Source organism: Octopus bimaculoides, chromosome 18, assembly GCF_001194135.2.
Source record: "Octopus bimaculoides isolate UCB-OBI-ISO-001 chromosome 18, ASM119413v2, whole genome shotgun sequence".
NCBI lineage: Eukaryota > Metazoa > Mollusca > Cephalopoda > Octopoda > Octopodidae > Octopus > Octopus bimaculoides.
In genome coordinates this window covers 12,199,639-12,224,593 of record NC_068998.1, presented here as the reverse complement: position 1 = coordinate 12,224,593, position 24,955 = coordinate 12,199,639, and the positions used below count along the sequence as shown (strand labels likewise).

The following is a 24,955-nucleotide window of genomic DNA, read 5'->3' as shown; positions in this document are numbered from 1 at the left end:
CACATAAATGATAGAAAAACATTTTTTCTTTACAGTTCTATATTTAAGAGATGAGGAATTATGTACATTATTTACATTTGACGGATATTTGTCTTCTTGTTTGTTAATACGTTTGTGTTAACAACAAACAAGATGAGGACAAATATCCGTCAAATGTAAATAATGTATTTTTTTCTTTAATTTTAAACTACAATTTTCACATTTTTTTTTTTTTAGTTTTATCCGTGAGTGACACTGGAAATATTTATTTTACTCAGGATCCATTTCAATGCTCAAAACAGTGGAATTGTTCAATCTGTTTTTATTCATTATGTTCCTTAGTTTATGCTTAATCCTTACCAGTTTTGAAAATGAGCTTTTCTCTATTACAGCTGGTAGTTGTGAGTGACATATGAAAGCTCAAGGCATTTCTACATTTAGAAAACGAAACTCTAAAGCAGTGCTTCGCAAACGGTATGCCGCGGCACACTGGTGTGCCACGAGACGATGCTAGGTGTGCTGTAGTGTAACCTGAATATAATTTTGTTCCCATGTTTAATTATGTTTTTAGTTCAGGTGTGCTGCTGAATTTTGAAAAGAACATAAGTGTACTGCAATTGAAAAACGGTCGTAGAGCACTACTCTAAAGCAGTCATAGGCAAATTGTGACCCACGGAACTTTCTGAATAGCATGCCAACAAAAAATTACCTTGAATTTTGTTGGCAGTGCGACCTGCCTGATGATGAGTCATGTCACATGCAGCCAGCTTCTCGAAAAAAAGTAACCATGCCTGCTCTAAAGAATTGTCAGTCATCTATAAGAATTGGATGAGATATGATGGCTTGGCCATCTCTCCCCAGTTCTTATATTAATCATTAAATCCAGAAATACAACAACACGAGGTATAACGGTAGCAACAGATCAATAGTTTATTCTAGGTTGGTATAGAGCCGTTTCGTTCCTGGGTGAATAGGCATGCCGCTAGAATACCAAAGGAAGCTTCGACCACATGTCGGGGTCGAGTTGGGACAGACGTGTTGTCACCACCGCTGCTGGATGGAAAAGAGATACGTGTTGTCGCCACCGCTGCTAGAGAGAAAAGAGCGCGAACACTATTGCTTTTTCTCCACCTGTTGCATTGCGTATGCGTACTCGGGTACTTCCGCTGACGGCAAATCCCTTGCACATGCACAATGGCACTTCCCAAGATGGCGGTCACACGCGCCACTACACATCAAATGGTAAAACTGTAATTCTACGAAGTTTTACTAGATGACAATATGAGAAGCAGTATTAGTTTTAGACAATGCTATCGACTGCACAGATTCTTCCACACCATTTCGATATGATCCGGCAAGTTTTGATGATCTCTCCATAATTAAATTGCTAAGAATGAAGGAAGCCAAATATAATATTTATGGTTTGATAACCAAGCTATCAATATAGCAAGAAATGCTCTGTTTTTAAACTTCCGAGAAAGGTATCCTGACTTCAATAAATGAGGTAGAAGTGACGAAATCACAGAAACTTGTAATTTCGGCTGTATTCTCTTCGAGTTAGTTGTTCGTGATCTTCTCATTCAGCTCGGCCCTTAGCTTTTTTACTCAATACCTGAGAAAGTAGACCGCATAGCTTGAATATATCCATTTATAGAGTGTGTAAGCTATGCTCAAATCTTCACCAAAATATTACAATGAGGAACTAGTCCTCTGAAAACACCGTAATACTTAATTTCACACAATTACGTTTATTCCTTTTTTTCAACTTTATCATGGTTGAAAATAGTTCTCTAGTTTGTACTGACATTTTCTTTTCTCGTGAGTGTTTTATGAAATGTCATCCAAGACTTGTTTTGTTGCAGAAAAGCTGTGCAAAAGTGCTTCCGTTGCATGAAATGACATACTTTTCACATGGACATATGAGCGCCACCTTTAAACAATGTAGCTGAAAGAAAATGCCACCGATAGGTAAAAGCAAAAATAATATATATAATTCAAAGAAAATTAACGCTTTATGACAGCATTCAGCAGCGCATTTTCAAAAACAAATTACGAATGCGCAAAAAAAGAAAGGGCATCTAATTTGCAAAGTAATTTAATTCTGTAATACGTGCTTATGAACCACTATACTTAACACTGTTGGTAACGTTGCCATAACTTTGTCCACAGCAGTCTTTTATACGTTCTATTTCATGGCTATTAATTTCGACCCCATGTAAATCGCGAGTTAATTATGCGTGCAGACCCCATTTCAGTCAATCAGAACTTTTTTGTTCACATGGTACTCACTAGAACTTTCTATCAACGGAAGCCTTAAATACAGTGGTTTTTAGCGAGAAAAAGCATACTAATACAGCAAAATAAATTATGTTCAACTTGATTTTATATGGGAACAACACACAGCTTAAACAATATCTAATTTATCCATCGAAACGTCGTTACCGTGGGACCAAGATGATCGAAGCAAAGATGGTGGGTATTTTGATCATCGCAATCGATCACCACTAATGCTGTCTGTATTTCTTGAAGCTTTGTACAAATTGTAGCAATAAAAGTATATATAAACTTCCACCAAGTCTTGTCGCAACCCACGCTACAACCCTAACCGCTACCCCAGTGCTAAACTGATACTTTGTTTATCAATTCGAAGAAATGAAAGACGATGTTCCCCCGATGTAATTTGAACTCTGAACGCAGAGAGCCAGAAATGACGCTACAAGGTATTCTATCAAACGATTTTTTGTTTTTTTTCTTTTTACTGATGCTGAACACTGAAAACTCTCAGTGATCCTAAACAACGTTTCTTTGGGACTATCTTGGCGCTATATTAACCACAAAGCAAAATAACCACAGGTTTAGGGCATCACAGAAATGGTAAATGGTTTACGGCACAAAATAAATTACTTTAAACTTGCTAAAGTAAAATTCGAAGTGGTTTATATAGTCAGAAATATAATTTCGAAGTGTTCATAGGATCTGTTCAAAAACTTTACTCTAATAAAAGTAGAACACTTTTCATATATAAACAAATGGAAGTATACAAATATAAACATTATTTCCCATCTTACTGTTAGTTTTGTTTCATGTTGAAAAATCAAAGTTTATTTCATGGTTTATTATTTTTAATATATTTTGAATTACTTATATATGGTGGCATCAACATTTTTTGAGTGCTTAGGGCCTTGTCTAGCCCTACCTCGGCTCCTTATTACTGAATAACTAGGCAACACGTCTACATTTACACCATACGTAAATAAGAAGGTCGGCTTACAATATCTCCTTGTAACATATTTAGTTGGCAGCGGGTGTAAAATTAAATCTAAATCATATGGCCGATTTCTTTTTCAACAAACCCTTCCAGAAAACAGGAAACCGATTCAAATGTTTAGAGAAAATAACCGTCTACCAAATAAGTCTGTAGAACTTTATACTTCAAAACTGTTGAAGGTTATCCTTGATAAATAACACATTTCGTATGTAACCATATTTTTAATCCAAGTTTCTGAACCACTGCTGTTTATTCTAAAGTTGTGCTTTTACAATCGCAAAATTAATCAAAATTAATAGACAAAATTCTTAAACGTATTAATATTAAATTCATTTTTTTTAATAAATATTTGGCACTCAATCGTCATGCATCTGAAGAGGTAAATTATCATCATCATTATCTAATGTCTGTTTTCCATGCTGGCATGGGTTGGACGGTTTGACAGGGGCTGGCAAGTCAGAAGACAGCGCCGAGCTCCATTGTCTGCTTTGGCATGCTTTCTACGGCTTGATGCCCTTCCTAACGCCAACCATTTTACAGTGTGCGCTGGCTGCTTTTTATGTGGCACCAGTAGCAGTGAGGTCACCAAATAATTTACAAGAGAAGACCTCCTCAAATGAGATGGTGGTGGGGTGTTGAGGAAGGTGACTTTGTGCCACATGAGAGGTCAGCAGATGGGCAGAAATAGGCGCTTTGCAATAAAGTAGATACATGGTTACCTCGAGGAGAAAGAGAGAGGTAAGATTTATTCAGATTTCAAAAACTATAGAAATTATAGAGGAAAAAATCGAGCTTAAAAATAAAAAGGAATGCCTATAAAACACTACGATAAAAATATTTTTCGCGTCTATTCAAATAGTATTGGGAAGGATTTTAAAGTATCGAGGCGGTGAGGAGAACGAACGAAATTATCTTACAATGCAATATTGTTGCAGTCGTTAACGTTTACCCAGGTCGACGTTGTTCAAGCCAACTTATGAAAAGCATTCCAGCCGTGGTCATTTTGTCTTTTTCCTCCATTGTTTGTTCTATTTTAAGCTGATAAGGTATAGTTTGATGGAGATTTAGTTGCTATTTCTAAAGAATTAAGCGACTGCATTGAGGCTTTTCTCATTGGCGCGACAGATGTTGATTTTGTGAGTTGATGTGAAAGTCTTGACCTACATTTTCAATAGCCGAAACAGAATATCATCATAAGAATTTAATTTTCTTCTGAAAACAGGATGTCAGCACAGAAAACACTACATAAAAATTGTAAGAAAAATAAGTTAATTCAATGGTTCTTACACTGACAGATATCAGTCCCCAACCCACAAAATTTTAATGAATTTTCTTGCCCCTCCCCACCAACTTCTTTATTAATGAGAAGACAAGACAGACTCTTTGCATCCACATAATTTTTCTTTCTTTATCATTGTGTTTGGACAAGTTTCTAAAGTTTAAAACATCTTTATTTCATTAAACAGCAAATTATCTGCTCTCTTAATTATCTTCCTCTCTTTCTCACACACACAGCGGGGTAGGGCTGCCCCCACGCTTCTGACAAGAAGTGTATATACATATTTATAAAGTTGTTTTCATTTCGCTTTGCCTTTGTAATAACACGTATATTTTAAGGCATCTATTGACCTCTTGGTCGCGGTTCATTAAAGTTATCAAACAGACATACAAATAATGTTTCATTTAAAACACACAAGCAAAGACTGACTTACGATTAACTTCAATCTTGCAAGTCAAAACGTTCTTATGCTTGTATCTAATGTCTTGGACCATATACTAATGAAATAATATTAAAGAACGTCATTTAGGAAAAGTTAGGTTTCACACGCCAGAAGTCTCCTACAGCAAGTTTCTGGAAATATCTAAGATGTCCTCAATGTTCTGTTTTTGCCGTATACTTGATCCTGCATTATGCCTCCAAATAAATGGCTTTAATATTTTTATAAAGAAAAGTGATTATACATATAATTTCGTTATTCAATACAAACTTCAACTAACGAAGACATATATTATAAAATGCTACCCTAATTCTAGAGTAAGCATAGGTAACCTTTTCGGGAAGCGGGCCGCATGAGACGTGGTTCATCATTAGGTGGGCCGCATTACAAAAATAAAAGTGCCGTTTAGAAACTCCTAGACCGTTCTAAAGCTTAGTAGATTACACAAACACGTACGAGATGGCTTTGTGAGTTGAATAACTTTTGAAGAGGTTTTATTAAGGATTCTAAGATTCAAACTAAACCTATTGCTAATGCAAGAAATAAAATTCTTTGATTATTGAAATGTATTAGTTTTAAAATTTAAGAGTTTCTGACTTAACAGATTTCCTAACTACTTTGGTGTCTTTTGAAAGATTGTTTAACAACAATAAAAAGACATGGCTGAACGAAGATCTATCACTCAGCAATATTTATTTATTTGTTTCTATATTTTTTGACGTTAATATCATTTTAAACTAACTACCACTGCTAGATAAGTTTCGTTATTTGACAGGAGTTATTATTATTTGATGTGTGAAGAACGATGTATCTTCATGTGGTTGATTTCCTTTCTGCGAAAATAGGTACTTCTACTAAAATAGCAGCAGCTAGGCAAGGAGAAGAGAAGCGGTACCATTCCTTAACACGTAATGGCTGACGTTCCCTGTTGCTAAAACTTTTACTTTACCTCTACTAAGAATAACTTCTTCAGAATTATAATTCTTCACATTTCCCTGTTAGATACATGCTCAAAAAGTAAGTTGAATGTTTACTATCAAAGCCTTTACTGATCGATAAATGTAAACTTTGAATGTCATCATAGGTTTTTAAAATTTTATTTGACATTTCATATCTAATTTATATTCTTACGTCTTCTTTAACCCACAATTAATTTCATTGCTTCTTAAACTATTTATATTTCGAACAATTAATATCGTTCTCATCTTATTGTATTCACTTAAATTCAAGTGTGATAAATATTATATATAATGGTCTACTTTAGCTATTCTTTTTTATTTCTTTGTTTACAGAATCATATTTTGGTAAGAAGGAATGAATTCCTTTTATTCTATAAGACTTCGGTAAAAAAAATATTCCATCGTTTTTTCTCTATTTAATGAATGGATTCCGGTTTCAATAAAATATATGTTACTAAAACTAGAAATTGGTTGGTAATTAATGTTGTTATTGTATAATTGATGAAACTTGTTGCGACGGTGGGTGGATGTGTGGTGATGGAGGAGGACAGGGTGGTGGTGGTTATTGACAGACAGCTATCAGAAAAGTTTTTAAATTGTTAGATCCTTATTTTTAATCAACAAGATGTTGGTATTTGCGAATTTAAATTGATCTATTAAAAAATTGATCTATCTGAAGAATGATTTGATTGTTGCCTCTTTAGGAAAACTCAAAACTCACCCATTTCAATTTTTGACACTTGTTACCTTTAACCCCTTTTTTGAATTATGACAACTGTGACTGTTTTTTCTTTTCTTTTTCCACTGTGTGAGTGAAAGCTGGTTTAATAATGCATAATACACGTTCAGAGCTATTCTAGTTTCATTGCACGTCCTTCGCTTTAAACGAAACTATGGGTAAATACAATATACCTGTACACAAGCTTTTATTTGGAAAAAAACTAACGAAAGGCTTCCTGCGTAGTTGTTCGATCTATTCGAAATAAGGGTCAAAGTTTTCTCAAATCTCACCCTAATCTATCGTAAAAAAATAAAGTATCTTAAATACAAGGTGAAATGCGTTTGATCATGGATCTGCGTGATCAGATCTCACCTGGAACTAAACAATTTCCATTCAGAAACGACGGGTGTACTTTTAACACAAATAATTTTTCTTTTTCCATGTTATGTCCACGTCTCTGGTCTACAATACATAATTTCACTCTGCAATATCTATCTACAAATTGGAAGTCGTAGAAATACAGGGGCTGCTTTCGAAACAGATTAATTCAAAGTACAAGAATACAACAGGTGTAAAATAAGTCAGCCATTAGAGGACAGAAGGTGGGGGATGGCAAAGAAGCACAATTTTAAATACTTATTACAAACAGAATGATGAAAACTAAAAAATACTAATAATTGTTGACCAACTGTTTCTAATCTATTTGGATACATAATTATAGTTGACATATATTTGGTTGTTAATTATTTCTATCACGTATTTTGTTTATGATAATTGTTTATAAACAGTTATTGGTAACAGCGCGCTAAAACTGGCGAATATTTCTTTTAAACTGTAGAGATGAGTTAAATTCTTCCTTCAATAAACTAAAAACACTGCACAAAGACAAACTTCAGTAATGTCCTGGCAACCCAATAAGTTCTGGAATGCTTGTCTACAATCGTGCTATCATATATCATGTTTCAACTGGGTGAGAACAGTCTGAGTGTAGATATCACTTGACGGCCATAATCCTTTCTCAGCTGACACCTGTGTATTGATCGGATTGATATAACCAGAAGATTTAATTTGTATCACCTGAAGCCAGGCCTGTCACCAGACTTTGGTGCCTGGGGGTGTTTCAGAATAATTCTGGGTGGGCACTAATTTGTATAGAGGGTAGATTTTTGTAAACTGTAATTTATAAATCTGGGTGCAGCATTAAATAAGTGAATTGGACAGTGCCATCCAGTGCACTCCACTAAGCAACAAGCATGCCGGAAGCAATTAAGGAGGTTTAATCGAGAAATGATATTTTTAACATTAGCTCAAGTCTGTATAATAAAAGCATAGTTTTCAAACAGTATCTTGGACTATACTCTTATATGGCTCATTCCGTTTAAAAACAACAGTGTGTATAAGATATATAAGGGCAGGTTGGTTACTGAAAGATATGTGCAAAATATTTTCAATTTAAGGAAATTTCTTTAATTAGAGAAAGAAAAGAACAACATAGTAGCAAGTGTTTGTAATACTCAAAGAAAGGAAAGCAGCCAGCCGGCAGAAACGTTAGAACGCCGGGTGAAATGCTTAGCGGTATTTCGTCTTGTCTTCACGTTCTGAGTTCAAATTCCGCCGAGGCCGACTTTGCCTTTCATTCTTTCGGGGTCGATAAATTAAGTATCAGTTGCGTACTGGTATCTATCTAATGGACTGGCGCCTCCCCAAAATTTTCGGGCCTTGTGCCTAGAGTAGAAAAAAAAAAAACTCAAAGGGAGGGGAGATAATTTCAAGAAATTGAGAATCAATTTACATAGATGTGCTTAATAAACATGCCTTTGTCTTTTCTTTGAAAATTTCAGAGGTTTGATTGGTAATACTAATGGGTCGAGTGGGCATATAGAAGATTTTTTATTGGCTCACCATGTGATATCAGTTGGGTTGGCCACCATCTGGGGGTTCCAATTGTGTTGTTATCAACTGAAAGAGTTATCTCCTCTCATTTTAATTTCTACCCGGGAACAGGGGCAAGTTGGCAGTTAATGTACCTCCATACCTATTGTTGGTAATTATTTTTAAAGCTTTATCAGAACTCCCATAGTACTTTCATATGACCACGTGAACTGAGCCATTGAGAGGTAACCTAATATATGATAAAGAGATATGTAATCATTTATGTTTGACAGAAACAGACGGGAATATTTTTCAAAGTTGTGGTTAGGTCAGAGTTTTAGCTTCACAGATATGATTGAGGCGTAGTTGAGCTATATGAAGGAAGACGAATAAGATAGGAATAAAATGTATAAATATAATGAAAGAACTATGAGGTATAGCATCCATATCTCCCTCATATCACACAGTTTTAGAATAGGAAAGATACATGCTGGTGTCACATAAAAAACATCCAGTTCATTCTGTAAAGTGGTTGGCATTAGGAAGGGCATCCAGCTATAGAAACTATGCAAAAACGGACAATTGGAGTCTGGGGCAACTCTCTAACTTACCATCTCCTGTCAACCCATCCAATCCATGCCAGTATGGAAAATGGATGTTAAATGATGATGATTTTGGATAATGTTCTAAACCTACAAAAAGCATGAGAGTTGAAGCTGGGGTACTTTTAATCATAGGCTTGCATGTTCAGGGCTAATATAGAGTTTTTAATGAGCTGGTTAGCATGTCTCTGGCCCTGGTATAATTACAAGTTATTGATTCCAATTAGTTGTGTTTAGAACAGTGGAAAGAAATACAAGAAAAGTTGTAATTAACTGTTAAGCTTTATTCAGCCAGTCAGTGAATTTGTACAGCAACTGGTTGGTTAAATCATGATGATAACTTTCTGAAGAAAGTATACATATTTGATTCTCAGATCAGTAGAAATTTGATGTGTGCTTGACAGAAATATATTACATGACTTCTTGCAGTTTCTCATTCTTTCTGTTTATACGAGCGCGGCAAATAGGAACACAAGTAGTGCATCAAAGCTACTTGTTAAACCACTCTCCTCTCTTTCTCTGAAGATTCCCACCTCACTGATGAAAACAGCAAAGGTTCTCTTATTTATAGATGCCATTAGGCTCCAGGAAACAAAATCTATTTTGCCATGCTTCATTGGTCTAACGTATCCAATCTCAACAAAGGTGACTGATACAATAAGTCTCAGGCTTTAAAAAAGTAAGTACCTGGGTTGATTTGTTCAAATAAAGCCATCAAGATGGTGTCCCAGTAAAAAATAAAAGATAGATCGTATAAAATGAGTATTAAAAATCAAAGCACTCTGACAATTTATGCTGTTTTTCTCTTTCTTTCTCTTCAGATTCCCTTTTTCTTTTAATTGGACGTGACTCTGATGTGAAACAATGATCCTCTTGGATAATGTGCTTCCTATCGTCGATGATTTTGATCCTCCCAAATGTCTCAGTGAACGCTGCCATGACATATTTCCTGATTTTGTGACGTTTGTCATCATACCAGCTGCTGTATTGCTTTTGGTTGTTCTCTTTCTCAGCTGCATGATGTGTTGTGGTAGAGTTGGCATGTGAGTATGTTTCAGCATTTCTGAATCTTCTAGTCTAGTATTGATTCTATTACAGAAATTAAAATCTATTTCCAGCCACTTGTGATGTGGACCATATAGCAGAGGTAATATACCTGCCCTAATAGTTCACAACCCATTTTAGATAACACATGGGTGCAGGCATTTCTGTGTAGTGAGAAGTTTGCTTCCCAGCCATGTGGTTTTTGTTTCAATCCCACTGCATGGCCCCCAGAGCTAGTGTCTTCTGCTATAATCCCAAGCTGACCAAAGCTTTATGAGTGGATTTGTTGGACAGAAACTGAAAGAAGTTTGACATATATATATATATATATATATATATATATATATATATATATATATATATATATATATATAGTAGGAGCACTCCATCTGTTATGACGATGAGGGTCCCAGCTGATACGATCAACAGAACTGCTTGCTCATGAAATTAATGTGCAAGCTATGCCATTCAGTTCTAATCTTCGGTGTAAACATGTCTAACCATGGGAAAACATCTTTGCAATGCTGGCAACAGAAAGGGAATCTGCTTGTAATATTCCATATGACTCATGCAAGCATGGAAAAGTGGATGTGAAAATGATATGATGTTGATGACAGTCATTATATATTTGATTGTTTTTCCGTGTCTTATTATATGACCAAATTTCATATGATGAGCCATATATGATTTTTGTTTTATGTTCAAGAGCCACAACGTGTATCTTTAAAATTATGCCTATAAATAAGAAAATATACTGCAACAAAATTTTACTCACTAAAGTATAGTGTTTAATCACTGCTTCCTGGTCAATTGTTAAAGGCATTTTAGATAAAATAGCACCAAAGCCCAACATTATCTGAGGAGATGACCATTAAATAGGAGAAAATAAACAATAGCCTAGAGGTGCTAGGAATGAGAGGTAATTTTGATAAAATTGAGAATCAATTTCACTAATTTAATTTATATTAGGGGAGAAATAATCAGTCCTGATCTCTCATTCTCTCACTTTAAAATCTCAAATGGTTTATTCAGTATATTTTTATGAAGTTGCAAATAAATACAAAAATATATAGTAGCAGTTATCTAAAATGTTTTGTTTTTTTCTTCTTTCCAGAGAGAAAAGAATTTGTCAGACACCAGAGTAAGTTAATTTTTTTTGATTTTTAGAAACAATGATCCATATTGAGCTATTTGTCTCATAGTTTAACACCCAATCACAGTTATTGCATTTTGAGGTGGGACAAGACTCTTTGCTCATCGCCATATTACTCATGTACTGGTTCAACTGTCTGATAAAACAGTTGTCATAAAAAAGATCTTGTATAAAATACATGGCAATGTATGCTTCTCTTTTTATTTACAAAGCTATTCAATCCACTAATATTTTTCCAACCATCCATCCATCTTCTCCACTTTCTATTCCTGGGAGGTTCATCTAGGTAGCCCTAAGGCATACCTTTCGTGGGGTTTTATCAGAAGCAGCCATCATTATACTGTCCAACTGAATTCCCAAGTATATCCAACAGAGACGATGAATATTATCTAACCATCTCATTCTTGGTCCACCTCGAGGAATCTTGCTGGTTAGCTCAGCTCAAAGAATTTGTCTAGCAGTTCTTTCCTGTGACATTCTAATAAAATGTCTGTAGTGTCAGAGCTGTGACTTCTCAGAGCAGAGAAGTAGCAACTCAAGCTGGAGAGCCTCCCTGATCTCTGAGCTACTCATCCTGTCTGGTAACGTCACTTCAGAGACCTTTCAGAGGAACAATATTTCAGTTGTTACCCAACATTCTTGACTATAGGTGAGGATAGGCACAAAAACTGAATTGAAGATAGTAAGTTGTTTTTTACACATATTCTTTGCTGTGGATCGAATATGTTGGAGCTAGCACCTGCAATTCTGGTATCATAATCAGCATTAACCTCTTAACATATTATCTCGTATATTTTCATTCAGACATATCTAGTAAATATATATTTAAATGAAAATATACATTCACTATACTCTGGGGTATCTGTCACTTATTTCTAACCTGAAATACTTCATCTGTGATGTTATTCCTGTCTTCTACCACTAACCATCATTTCTATTAGTAACTTCGGAATAAATCATAACTGATCCAAAAAAATTTGTGTACTTATTCTTCCTTATACACAGATTCAAAATGAATAAATAAAAAATATTTTTTGCATAGAAATTGAAGACAAATGTGTATGTTAAGAGGTTAAATTAGTGTCGACCTACTATTTACATTTTCAGTGTTAAACCAGATGGCACATAGTTTGTGCCAGTCCTAATGACATATATAGAGTACATCTCTCTACCTTTAACCTATTAGCTGTCTGTTTAGCCACTGGTCTAAATCCTACATCCTTAAAACTCCATTAGTTTTACTTATCACACAAACATTACATTGCAGATCTGAGCTAACTCAGTACACTTCAATTCGGCAAGCTTCCCTTAGTCTTCGTCAATTGTCAAATAATCGCGATACTCCAATAAATATAAGAAGTGCCTCTTTGTCACTTGCACATCAAAAGCGCCGACAGCGTCTCAACAAGGCCCATGGAAATACATCTCAGTCTGCCCCAACAACTTTACAGAGGTAATTATTTTATATATATATTTTTTAACTGTTTAGAATTCATTTTCACCAACATGAATTATTGTATATTATATTGTAATGGATTATTGTATATTATATTGTAATGGATTATTGTATATTTTATCATGTGTCTCCAAACACACATATATACATATACATATCTATAAGTGTGTTGATAGAGAATTTGAAGTTTCACTGATATATGGTTTAAGAAACTTTAAGATTGCTGTCAACAAAAGTAAATCATTTTAAATATCAGACTCTACATATATACCAAGTCTTTAATTCAATTAATGTTTATTGCTTTTATCCATACAAAAATACTTTTAATCAATTATTTTATGTGTGTGTGAAGGCACATTGTTAGAGTGTTGGGATCACAATCATGAGGTGGTGAGTTCGATTCCTGGGCCAGGCTGTGTGTTGTGTTCTTGAGCAAGACACTTTATTTCATGTAGCTCCATTTCACTTAGCTGTAGAAATGAATTGTTTTATTTTCCCATAATACCAACCTGCTCACTAGGTAGGCAGGTCAACATTCCCCTTAAAGGGAATTCTAATCCATTACAGGGTTACCCATTCACAACTGGGTGAACTGGAGCAACATGAAATGAAGTGTTTCGCTCAACAACACAGTGCACTGCCAGGCTGGGAATTGAAACCATGATCTTGCAATGATGAATGCAACACCTAGGCCACACACCTTGTCTCACATACACATATACAACATCTCAGACAAAAAAAAAAAAAACCTGATTTCTTTTGACTGCTGGAGGTGCAGCATGAGTAACTTGCTATCAAGAGTGGTGTGTCATCATGTCTATTTATAACTAGTTTTAGCAATGGTTTTACAGCATGGAAACAAACTGATTAGAATATTAATAGATTGAATCTTGCATTTCTTGTGTGAACCGCATTCACAATAATTCTCATTTGGTTTTTGTATTCCCTTTCTCTTTTCATAAATGGCTGATATTAACGTTGAATAATGAATGTTTTAGATGAAGATCAGAGAAAAACTGATTGCCATGCAGTATATTCAGATCCAAAGCTGAGACAGCCAAGAAATCTACAGAGAAATAAGCATTTTCAGACTCTGATTACAACAATTGTAAAAAAGAAAACAATGCTCCTATTATTTATTGACTCAATGTATTATTCCAAATTGTATACATACTTAAAATAAAATTATCCTATATTAAGGTACAGATTTAATTTTTTCTCTGAAGGTTCCAGGTTCAATCCCACTTTGTGACACCTCGAGCAAGTGTCTTCTGCTATAGCCCTGGGCCAACCAAAGCCATGTGATTTGGTAGACAGAAACCTAAAGAAGCCTATCATATGTGTATATATATGTGTGTGTGTGTGTTACTGTCTCTTTGCCTTGATAGTTGTAAACAAATGTTACTGTCCTTCGTTCATCTTCCATGAAAACGTCTGGTCAAAGAGAATTATTACCTTACTTGGAAACAGGTAAGGGTTGGCAACAAAAAGGTCATCGGCCGTAGTAAATGCACTTTAACAAGATTTATCCAACATGCAAAGATGGAAAAGTGGACTTCAAAGTGACAAGATATGATGTCTGGTATAAAATTTTGGAATGGGTCACTTAACTCCAGCGATAAAGTGGCTGCATTCAGCAAACCGGTAAACGGTAAAGAATTTTGTGTAGTGTGGCCAGTACAAACCAAATGGACAGAAATGGATTAAATAGTGTATACTTTAGTTCAAGCATGAGAAGCCCGACATTGGGGCCACAAGCAACCCTTTTGCTTTTTTTTATAAATGTATGTCAAAGTCATCTGTTCCCGTGCTGGTGGCACATGAAAAGCAACCCGCATACTCTGTGTAGTGGTTGTCATTAGGAAAGTGTTGCCTTGCTTGACACTGATATGTCCCACATTATAACGACTTACTTCATTGTCTGTTGTTGTTGGCACTCCATCGAGGGTTCCAGTTGATCCATTTAACGGAACAGCCTGCTCGTAAAATTAACGTGCAAGTGGCTGAGCACTCCACAGACACGTGTACCCTTAACGTAGTTCTTGGGGATATACAGTGTGACAAGACTGGCCCTTTGAAATACAGGTACAACAGAAACAGGAAGTAAGAGTGAGAGAAAGTTGTGGTGGAAGAGTACAGCAGGGTTCGCCACTGTCCCCTGCTCGAGCCTCGTGGAGCTTTAGGTGTTTTCGCTCAATAAACACTCACAACGCCCAGTCTGGGAATCGAAACCGCAAGTCCGCTGCGCTAACCACTGGCCCATTGCGCCTCCACTTCATTGTCTGTATGACTAGCCCAAATGGCGTACCTCGCAGTTTGACACCACTTGTGCCTGTCCACTATTTAATTGTGGTGCAATAGCCCACTTCTCTCACTCGGGGGTGTCCTCCACAACAGAAAGATATCAAGCCATAGAAACCATATCAAAATAGACAATTGGAGTCCAGACAGCTCTTTTCAAACCCTCCAACCCATGCCAGCATGGAAAACAGACATTAAATGATGACGATGATCCAGTCATTGGGCTACAGCTATGCAGGGGCAACATCCTGAAGGGGTTAGAAAAAAAAAAAATCAACTCAACTGATACTTCAGACGAATTACCATGAAGCATTTTACCCAGCATATGAACAATTCAACCAACTCACCCCCTTGTACTCCCTACAGTATTATCCTGTTAGTGGTGTGGACAGAGCTTTATGAGTAATCTCTTATGGCCTGGCCCAATGCAAGTAAGTTCACCCATGCCTACTTTAGACAAAGAGTGATTAACACCATCATTAGCCAGCCATAAAATGAGTAACTGAAGCCAGCTAAGATTGCTGCTAATAGTAATGTTAGAAAGGTGCTGGAAAAGAAATATTCGGACCTGAGATGTTAAATTCATTGGTAATTGAGAGTATCTACTTGGTACAACCTGCTAGAAATAGCAGCCAAATCACACTATGATTACCCTCTAAAAAATAGCCACACTGATCTGGAGTTCCCTAGATGAGGCAGTTAGGATCGAAATGCCTCTAATCAGGTTTGACCTGGGGTTAAACTAAGGAGCCTATAACTTCATTCACCAAGCTGAATGTTAATGAACAAACTCATCAATAAAGTGGAAATGGCTTCATTGACAATCCAGTATTGATTTCCAGTTGTTTCTATTGAGCTGTCAAAAGAACTTGCAACATTAACTTTCTTGATGTTAAATTGTTCCTCATTCAATATTAACTTCCTGTTTTAAAGTGATTTTAATTAAAACCTATTGAAGTTCCTAATATCAGCTTAATAATAAAGTAATTTTACTAAATTGTACATTATTTTCACAATTTAAAATTAAGTTAACCCTTTTGATACCAACCCAGCTGAAACTGGCTGTGTAGTACAAATGTCTTGTTGACATAAGCTTTGAATTAAAATCTTCCACCAAACCTTAGTCACTATTTATGTTCCTAACACCAGCTTAATGATAGCTAAGTTAGTTTACTAAATTTTTTGTTATATTGAAAGTAATTGAAAGAAACAGAGCATCTCAAAATAAATACGGTAATGAAAGAGTTAAAGTCAGTGTATTTCAACAGAAAAACGCTGCCTCAATTAAAAAAAAAACTCTTATTTATGCCAAAACCAGCTGTATATAATCCGGTGCTGAAGCCATATGATCATCTCATTTATTCCAGTGCATTTTACAATGTGCCTTTCCTCCTTTAGACAATCAAGAAGAGAAATTTTATTTCTACAAACTCTCAGCATGACCAAGCCCGCAGAAATATACACCTCCTCCTTACTTAGAAATTCACCAATATATATTTCTATGAGAATGTGCACACACAAAGATACATTCAAATACAATCTTTATTATCCAACCCCAACACACACTGGCTCGTTTCCTTATTACCACTCTCTTGTATTACATTTCTGATAGTATAGTAATGTTCTATAAACACCAACAATGTTATGATTCATGCACAAGTTTGTCAGAAATAGCCAAGACCAATCAACAAACTGCAGAAATTAGTTATCTCTTTTGCTATGGAAATCAGATATATCTGCTCAAAATTTCATTACCAATCTACCTTTTGTTGAGGAATGGCATATATGAAACAATTTATAACAAATTTATTAAGGCAATATCACTTGCAGAAAATGCCAATTCTATTCTTTGGTTGATATTTAAGATCGTTGCTGGAATAACCATGAAATTTAATTCCACATTGAAAAAGTTAATAAGCAATACACTAGACTCTGCAATCAAATTTAAAACGGTTTTAGTCATGAAATATTAGGAAAAAGAATTGCTAATTCTATTGTTTACCAATTTCTAACATTAGCAAAATGCCATACTTTTGCTGGGAAGAGTACATACTAGCCCATGTTTTATAGATCCTGAATATGAAAAGGCAACGTTGACCATAGCAGAATTTCAACTGAAACATGGAAATGAAACGAAATATTTTGTCAGAAACTCTATTTTAACACTTACTATGTATATTAAATAACACTGAAATCACTGGTTTTGTGTAATAAAGTAAAAACTGTAAGACATGAGATGAGGCTCAATTTCTTTTATTTTAAACCATAAATAACTTCAGGTCATCACTATTAATGTTGTTTTCTTCTGAATGAACAACCTGGGGAAAAAGTGAGAAAAGAATTATTAAACGACAGTTGTTATTGTAGAGTCCTCTTCAAAGTAACAAAATAAAACATCGTTCCAAAGGCTGTATGTAGCTTTGATATATATTAACAGTCAAGCATGCAAGTGGCAATACATCATAGCTCTCTCCTCAGTCAATCAAAAATAAAGGACTGTGTTCCACAAGAACTTATGTACATTGACAAGCTAATGCTCAATGCAGAATCAAAAAAATTCCAATATACAATATAAAACAAGTCTGACCTAAGAAGACGGTGGGAAAATATGGTAAAGCCTAGGGTATTAGTTTATAGAAAGGATCTGCTGACCTTGCATAGTATGCAAAAAAGGCAAGAATTTAACTGTATTTACTCATTATGAGGGGAAATTTAATACAAAACATCGGGTTCAAAATGGGAGAGAAGCAGTGTTAAAAAGAAAATTTACTACTGATCTTTAGCTACAAAATACAGAGGAGGGGATCACACATTCAAAATCATCGCACTCAAGTAAATACATGTAATCAAGGAAAATATTTTATGTACAAAGATGTAGTTAGTATAACTGGAAGCCAAATTTTTGTAAATACTTGAGATGAACTTGTAACAGTGATAAATGATCATGTGTGTACTGTTGGGTAAATTTTAAGCTCAACAGTTGAAATTAGCATCCTTCATAAGCAAGGATAGAACAGTACTAATTCAGACAAGCATGTTTGACATTGTTCCTTATTTTGTTGCGTGATGTCTTGCATAGTTATATAAATGCTAGGTCTTTTTTACAGGTATATTAGTTAGTCACCACTACTGAGACATTTTATTAACTATCTCACATACAAGTAAAAAAGACCTAGCACTTATATAACTATGCAAGACATCACGCAACAAAATAAGGAACAATGTCAAACATGCTTGTCTGAATTAGTACTGTTCTATCCTTGCTTATATGAAGGATGCTAATTTCAATTGCTGAGCCTAAAATTTACCCAACAGTACATACATGATCATTTATCATTGGTGTTTGATTCCAAAATGACACCATCATTTAATGTCCAATTTCCATGCTGTCACAAGTTAGATGGCTTGACAGAAACTGGCAAGACTAAGGGATGCACCAGGTTCCATAGTCTGTTTTGGCTTGGTTGACCTTCTTAATGCCAACCACTTTACAGAGTGTATTGGATGCTTTTTCTTTTTTACATGGCACTTTAGTTACCAGTAACAAATGAATAATAGAACACATGGGAAAATAAGTTTCATTCAGACCCCCCCCCCCCAAGTAGTCCTGAGCATTGTGGGTGGCTACAGGGATGCACCTTTGCAGTCCAAGTACAATCTTTGACAGATTCATTTGCTATAGCTGTAACATGGTTCACAACTAAGCACAGTGATATCACAGATCAATAACGAATGAATTAGTCATAAAGGAGGATGGATGCACTCCCATCCAATCTACCTACAATAGTTAAGCAGCTAATATTTAAGCCCCAGCAAAAGGATTCCAACCACAACTAGATAATTGATGTCTAGTCAATTAAATCTGGTGGTTAGTGCTGTGACCAGTTGGTTCTTTTAGGGCACATTACATTACATTGAAGTTTTCTCTACTGTTTAGGCCAGATCTGGCCAGCTTACTAACCATTAGCATGCAGATTATTCTGCCAAAATGTAATGCTTATCTATTCACTTTGTATTGAATTAATCATGCATTATCCTGTACCTTTGAGATATCGCTGATGTAATTATTTATTTTGAGAATGAAAAAAACTCTATAAGATAGATGTGAGAGGCCAGGGCTAGCTAGTTTGAACATTAAACAGATAGAATATTTTGACCGGATATGGCTGGTTTAAATGTTAAAGGGTTAAAGCAGGGGTCTCCAAAGTGGTCGATATCCCTGGGGATCAATGAGGGGTTGATGATCCAAAAAATTTGGAGACCCTTGGGTTAAAGCAATGATGTGAAAGATGAGACAGCTTTGTGAACAGAGAACAAAATACGTGTGTAAATACATACACATATGCACATTTTGTCGCAAAGAGGATGTGAGATGGTAAATACTATAGCTAAGAGCGTATATATCCCTTAATTTAAGAGATGATAATTATTAAAGACAAAATACACCACATATGAATTAATATACCCTATATGTGAAGAGAATCTTGTATAATGAAGACTTATACCACAAATATTCTCTCAATTACTTATTAACGAAGGAGTAAGAACATAACAATATCGATCTTTTGCAATCTTCTGGTTGCTGAATATTATCTTTAAGGTTAGGCATCACCATTATTTTATGTCACTTTCCAGGCTAACATGTCATCATATTTATTCTAAACTGCCTCTCAGTTCAGAGCTACTGCTCCTTAAGAACAACAAATGGTATCTTCATGCACAGAATTTATTAATATGTTTATTTGAACAAAAGAGAATGCTTCTTACCTTCTGTAAGTCTGGCTTTGCCTCCTGTGGGCTGACATAATACAGTTGAACATCCAACACACAGAACAACAGTCTGAGCATGACTGAATACTGTGGTGATTTTATAACATCCTGGAAAACACAAACCAACACAATTAAAGTCACTCTCTCTACAATATCAGTCAACATATAATTACTTCAAATGTCACAGACAAAATTATGTGAAAACAACCATCTATTAGTTAAATGACAATTATCAAGCAACTTCAACAGATCATCATCATTTAACGTCCATTTACGGTGCTGGCATGGATTGGACGGTTTGACAAGAGCTGGCAAGCCAAAGAACTGCAACAGCTCCATTAAAGACTAAATACTAAAATAGTAGACATAAAAAACTATTTTCAAATTGCTGCCCTTCAATGAATATATATTCACAAATTTACATTTAGTTAATATAGGCAGATTACATAAAATTAAAATGAAACTAGCAGCATTTGGACATTTCTGGTTATACGGTTGCCTTTTTCAATCCCAGTACATCTAGGAATAAATCACCTGAAATATAGTTTATATTTCAAGATTGTAAGGTGTGTGCGATTTGTGAGATTCCTTTATTTCTAGCAGGTCAAAGCCAAGCGAAAAATTATTTACAGTTTGAAAGTAATAATGCCTTTTGATCCTTAAACATTTCGAAAACCAAAATAAAACAGAGCAAATTTGATGAATCAATATTTATCAAAAGATAAACAAATAATCGTTAATAGTGATTACTAAAAATCGTTAAACCAAAAGTATTTTTTTCCTATGAAAGTGAAAGTCTTTATTCAAGGGAAAGCCCAACTAATATTTAAAAGACGCGTAGAAAGTGGATATCACACTTTGCAATGGCATTCAAACAACTTACACCCCATTCATAGCAACAATCACACGAACAACGTATCTACAGCATTCACCAATACATAAAAATCCTGTATAATTTCAGCTTACAGATTTTTCAGAAAAATAATAATTAAAATCCTTTCTACTATAGACACAAAGCCTGAAATTTTATGGGCGGGGATTTAGTTGATTACACTGACCGCAGTATTCAACTGGTATGTATTATATTGATCTCGAAGCGATAAAAGTCAAAGTCAACCTCAGCGGAATTTGAACTTAAAACATAAAGACGGATGAAATGTCTACTAAGCAAATTTGTCCGGCGTGCTAACGATTCTACCAGCTCGCTGCCTTAATAATAACGATTTCTTTAAATCAAACTTATTTTACACAAAATCGAAAGTTACAATTTTCTTTCGTCAGGTCTTTTTCGATCATTAACGATTATTTGTTTTATTTTTCACACAGATTAATTATCTTTGTTGTTCGTCATTTTATTTGTTCAAAGATCGAAAAATTAATATGAAGTAATCAATATTGTACGCTAACTTCAGAAATTTATTTTATCTCAGTTCATTCATAAAGACATCTGATAAAATGCCAATGTTCGGAATTCAGTTTAGCCTTTCATCCTTTCGGGGTTCGATAAATAAAGTACTGGTTAAATATTGGGAGTCGTACTCAACCTTTTTCCTCTTCAAAATTACTGGTCTTGTGTCAACAAAAAAATAAATCATTATTTTATACATCTGCAGCAAAGACAAATCTGTTGGCCTAGTTAACAAATATTCCATTTATACTATAAGGAGCAGTTAGAAGAATAAAAATGGTGGATATTTTTGAATCCTAAAATATAGATCCAGATTTAACAATCGAAATCAACTTCAAATCACAATCTATTATTTTAATTAAATGACACATTGGATCCTGGGACCAGTTGAATCAGATGTCAAAAGGCTAAACATACAAATGTTAAAGAAAAACAAAAGTGCCTTTCATATTCACATACAAATGAAGGCAAAACAAAAATAGATCTTATGTATTTTAGGAGACTGGCGACTTTAAATTACATATCTAATATTTAAAGCCAGCATGGGCAACCTTTCCGGAGAAGCGGGTTGCAATACTAAGAAAAATTCACGGTAATTTTTCGTTAAGCGTGCTAATTCAGAAAATCCCGCGGGCCGCAGTTTGTTCATGACTCATCTACAGGAATAAACGTTGACTTCTAACAAAATCACTTTATACTATATGACACATTTTCAATTAGTTTCTGAATGGTCATCATGAATATAAATGGGATACACTTAGAAAATACAGTGTGTTCAACTTTGAGATCAACAAGATATTTCAACGCACAAAAAATCATGGGATATGTTGGCACACGCCTTCGAGTTAAAACGAAAGATTGCCTCATGAACCCCTAACCCTAAACAACTGGTGTGTGTATTCTTTACCTTCACCAAATTTTGTATTAGTTATTTAGATATGTATTTTAGTTTCATTTTATGATTGTTTTGTGCCAAAATATTTTGAAACTTATTACCAAGTGTTAAAATACACCTTAAAATAAATAAACTTAACTTACCTGGGCATTTGACATCCATAAAGTAACTGTTTGGAGACTGTACAAGTCTTTTTAGTTTACATTTCCTTCGTTCCTTTTCTAAGGAAGGATGCAATAAATCTTTAGCGAGCTGCAATGATAAAAACAGAAATATTAAACACTTAAACATTCACCACGCGTGTCTTCAGAAATATTAAATTAAAAGCACGCACTTAGAATACCTGCTAAAAAGACAGAAATTTTAAAGAGATTACATCTTCCAATGAAGGACTTGACATAACGATTTCAAGAACAAGATAAATGGAGTGAAAATATGATAATTCCCGACCTTTTGGTCGCTTTTAAGCCAATACAAGTGTTATAATTAAGTTATTTAACAAGATCGTGTGCGATCACACACGGTAATCTTAGTTAGTAAAACATGTTTAATAAAGAACTTGCAGAATTAAATTATATAAAGAGCTTGTTGAGAGAAGGTTAAATGGGGAAATGTATTAAAAGAGATATCACTTTTAATTGAGAAATGTTTTTGTTGTTAAACAGACACCATTATTAAATTCGATAAAGCGGAAGTCACGTCGCATGTGTTTATATAACGGGGAAAAAAACATAACAAAAGACCAAATATAACGCTAAATATTGCAGTTTTACCTAATTAAGATAATAATTAACGATTTCTTTGTTATATTTGACAACAATGAGAGAAGATTAAAGCAAAAACAGACGAAAAAACAGAGCAGCAAATTACTAACCGGCATGATGTCCCGTTAAACCGTACAGAAAGGAAGTTCAAGAGGGAATTGCTTATATATATAGTAATAAAGTTAACGACTCATTCTCAGCAATAGTATCGTATTCATGCCATTAATCTTTTTCCATAATTAATTAAATGTTGCTGTATATCTAACTGAAAATATACGCTTTTGCTGATATTTTTATTCTTCGTATAGCAAATACATATCATGAATATTGAAATCAGTGAACTTAATTTAGGTTCAGAATGTGACAAGTGTTGCATATTTAGGTGAAAATTAAATTCAGGCTGTTAAACCGTAACATTGAAATCAAATCTACCTGTTTATTCCTTGTTCTAAGATACATAGAAAGCAAATATACTACTTAATATAGTTTCCTTTCTCATTTTTTTCCGTGGGTATAACTCCTAATTATGAACATTGATACTTTACCGTGGGGAGGGTGGGGTAATTTTGAAATTTTGTCAACATGCAACAAGTTTGCTTCTTAATTTTAAATCAAATTAATTTTCCCTTTTTCCTCCTTGCGACTGAACTACTCAATATATATTTTATTGAGAAATATGTTACCCCACCAATATTTCTTCAGCACGCGCTTCCCCTACACTCCATATTGACCCACGGTGAACATCACCTTTCCAGTTTATTTCATTATAACGAACCAACGACGGAGTTTCTATGAATTCACTCGACCCGCTGGAGATTGCAGCCAAATCGGCGGAGACGGGCTGTATGTTATCTGAACCTTTCCCCACTAACTCAAAACCTAACCCTAACCCCGTTTGCCAAAGCGCATTTTTTCCTTCATATTTATTTCATATAAGGTGCATTTCAACTACTACACTATTTTTTTTTTCACTTTTTCCACCGGGTGTGGATCTATATAAAAACCGGAGGGGGGGGATAGAAATTTTGAAATTTTTTTTTCAGAATCGGAATCTCCATAGCCTAAAACGTGGGATTCCGTAAAAAAAAAAAAAAGGGGGGAAAGGTTCAGATTAGAAATTAATTTTTTTTTTGTAACTGAACACTTTCAAACTTCGGACACTGGTAGAATGTGCCATATAAAACATTTTACTGTTAGTGTTGTTGAGAAAAGCTTATATTTTTTCACTTCAATTCGGTTCAAACTAATAGCCGCAGAGATGTTATTTTCAGAGCAATCGAACCCCCGAAATAGTTTTTTTTTTTATATGTTGGGTTGAAACCATAGATAACACTTCACCCTCGACACAAATACCACGTAAAAAAAGTAGCGTTACAATATCCTAGTTATTCTCCTTAGCAAGGGATTTGTGTTTAAATAGGAGAAAGTATTTTCAGTCTCTACTAATTTCTCCCTAAAGTCCTAAAGAAGTGAATAATCACATTTCAGTAGCCATCAACTTTTAATATAGGATTTGTACAAATCCAAAACAAAGTTGTTCTCTGAATAGTATTTTTCGTTTTCTAGCGTAAGAGGAATGTCTCTGAGTAAAGTGCAGCAAATATAATACTAAAGCAAATGAACTGTCAGCTGAATACGTGACTGTTTCTCTCTGTCTCTTTCTTTTTTTTCTAATTTCACAGTTACTCCCTCATTTCTCCCCTCTCTATTTAATCTCGCCTTTTCTCGCTCAAATTTCTTTTCTCTCTCTCTCTTTCTTTCTTTCTAATCTCTCAATCCCTCCTCTCTGTTAAATTATATATAATATCTCTGTTCACCCTCTCTTTATATAAGTATTTCTCTCTCCCTCTTTCTTCCTCTCTGTCTTATTTTGTATATAGTTATCTCTCTCCCCTCTCTTACTTTGTATATGATGATATCTCTCCCCTCTCTCGTACTTTATATATAACTATATTTCTTACCCTCTCTTTCAGTTTATATATAACTATATCACTCCGCCCCCTCTCTTCTACTTTATATATATATATATATATATATATATATAT

General features: G+C 34.7%; 2 protein-coding genes across 5 annotated transcripts; one reads left to right on the top strand and one right to left on the bottom strand.

Annotated features, from left to right (window-relative positions):
• The first annotated feature begins 1,233 nt into the window (after positions 1-1,233).
• LOC106868653 (uncharacterized) lies at positions 1,234-13,971 on the top strand. Of its 4 annotated transcripts, none has more exons than XM_014914021.2 (5): positions 1,234-2,699; positions 9,941-10,162; positions 11,278-11,304; positions 12,584-12,769; positions 13,771-13,971. In XM_014914021.2, exons 2-5 carry the CDS (start codon positions 9,984-9,986, stop codon positions 13,772-13,774), a joined length of 396 nt encoding a protein of 131 aa, XP_014769507.1. In that variant the 5' UTR covers positions 1,234-2,699; positions 9,941-9,983; the 3' UTR covers positions 13,775-13,971. The 4 variants fall into 4 exon arrangements, with proteins under 4 accessions (XP_014769507.1, XP_014769508.1, XP_014769509.1 ...); XM_014914022.2 differs by lacking the exon at positions 1,234-2,699 and adding an exon at positions 3,847-3,985; XM_014914023.2 differs by lacking the exon at positions 1,234-2,699 and adding an exon at positions 4,392-4,501.
• Positions 13,972-17,310: 3,339 nt separating this feature from the next.
• On the bottom strand, positions 17,311-23,156 carry LOC106868654 (40S ribosomal protein S27-like). The gene is made up of 4 exons (XM_014914025.2): positions 23,021-23,156; positions 22,290-22,398; positions 19,841-19,951; positions 17,311-17,391 (listed from the first exon to the last, which is right to left on the bottom strand). The coding sequence occupies exons 1-4, from the start codon at positions 23,024-23,026 to the stop codon at positions 17,363-17,365; spliced, it is 255 nt and encodes an 84-aa protein (XP_014769511.1). The 5' UTR covers positions 23,027-23,156; the 3' UTR covers positions 17,311-17,362.
• Between the last annotated feature and the right edge of the window lie 1,799 nt (positions 23,157-24,955).

Bases quoted from the DNA above. Each gene is read 5' to 3' on its own strand.
- LOC106868653 (XM_014914021.2), top strand. From the start codon at position 9,984: ATGATCCTCTTGGATAATGTGCTTCCTATCGTCGATGATTTTGATCCT. The intron at 10,163-11,277 runs GTGAGTATGTTT...TCTTCTTTCCAG, and splicing joins TGTTGTGGTAGAGTTGGCAT to AGAGAAAAGAATTTGTCAGA. The intron at 11,305-12,583 runs GTAAGTTAATTT...ATTACATTGCAG, and splicing joins AGAATTTGTCAGACACCAGA to ATCTGAGCTAACTCAGTACA.
- LOC106868654 (XM_014914025.2), bottom strand. The intron at 19,952-22,289 runs GTAAGTTAAGTT...TGTGTTTTCCAG, and splicing joins TATGGATGTCAAATGCCCAG to GATGTTATAAAATCACCACA. The intron at 17,392-19,840 runs GTAAGAAGCATT...CTTTTTCCCCAG, and splicing joins CAAAGCCAGACTTACAGAAG to GTTGTTCATTCAGAAGAAAA.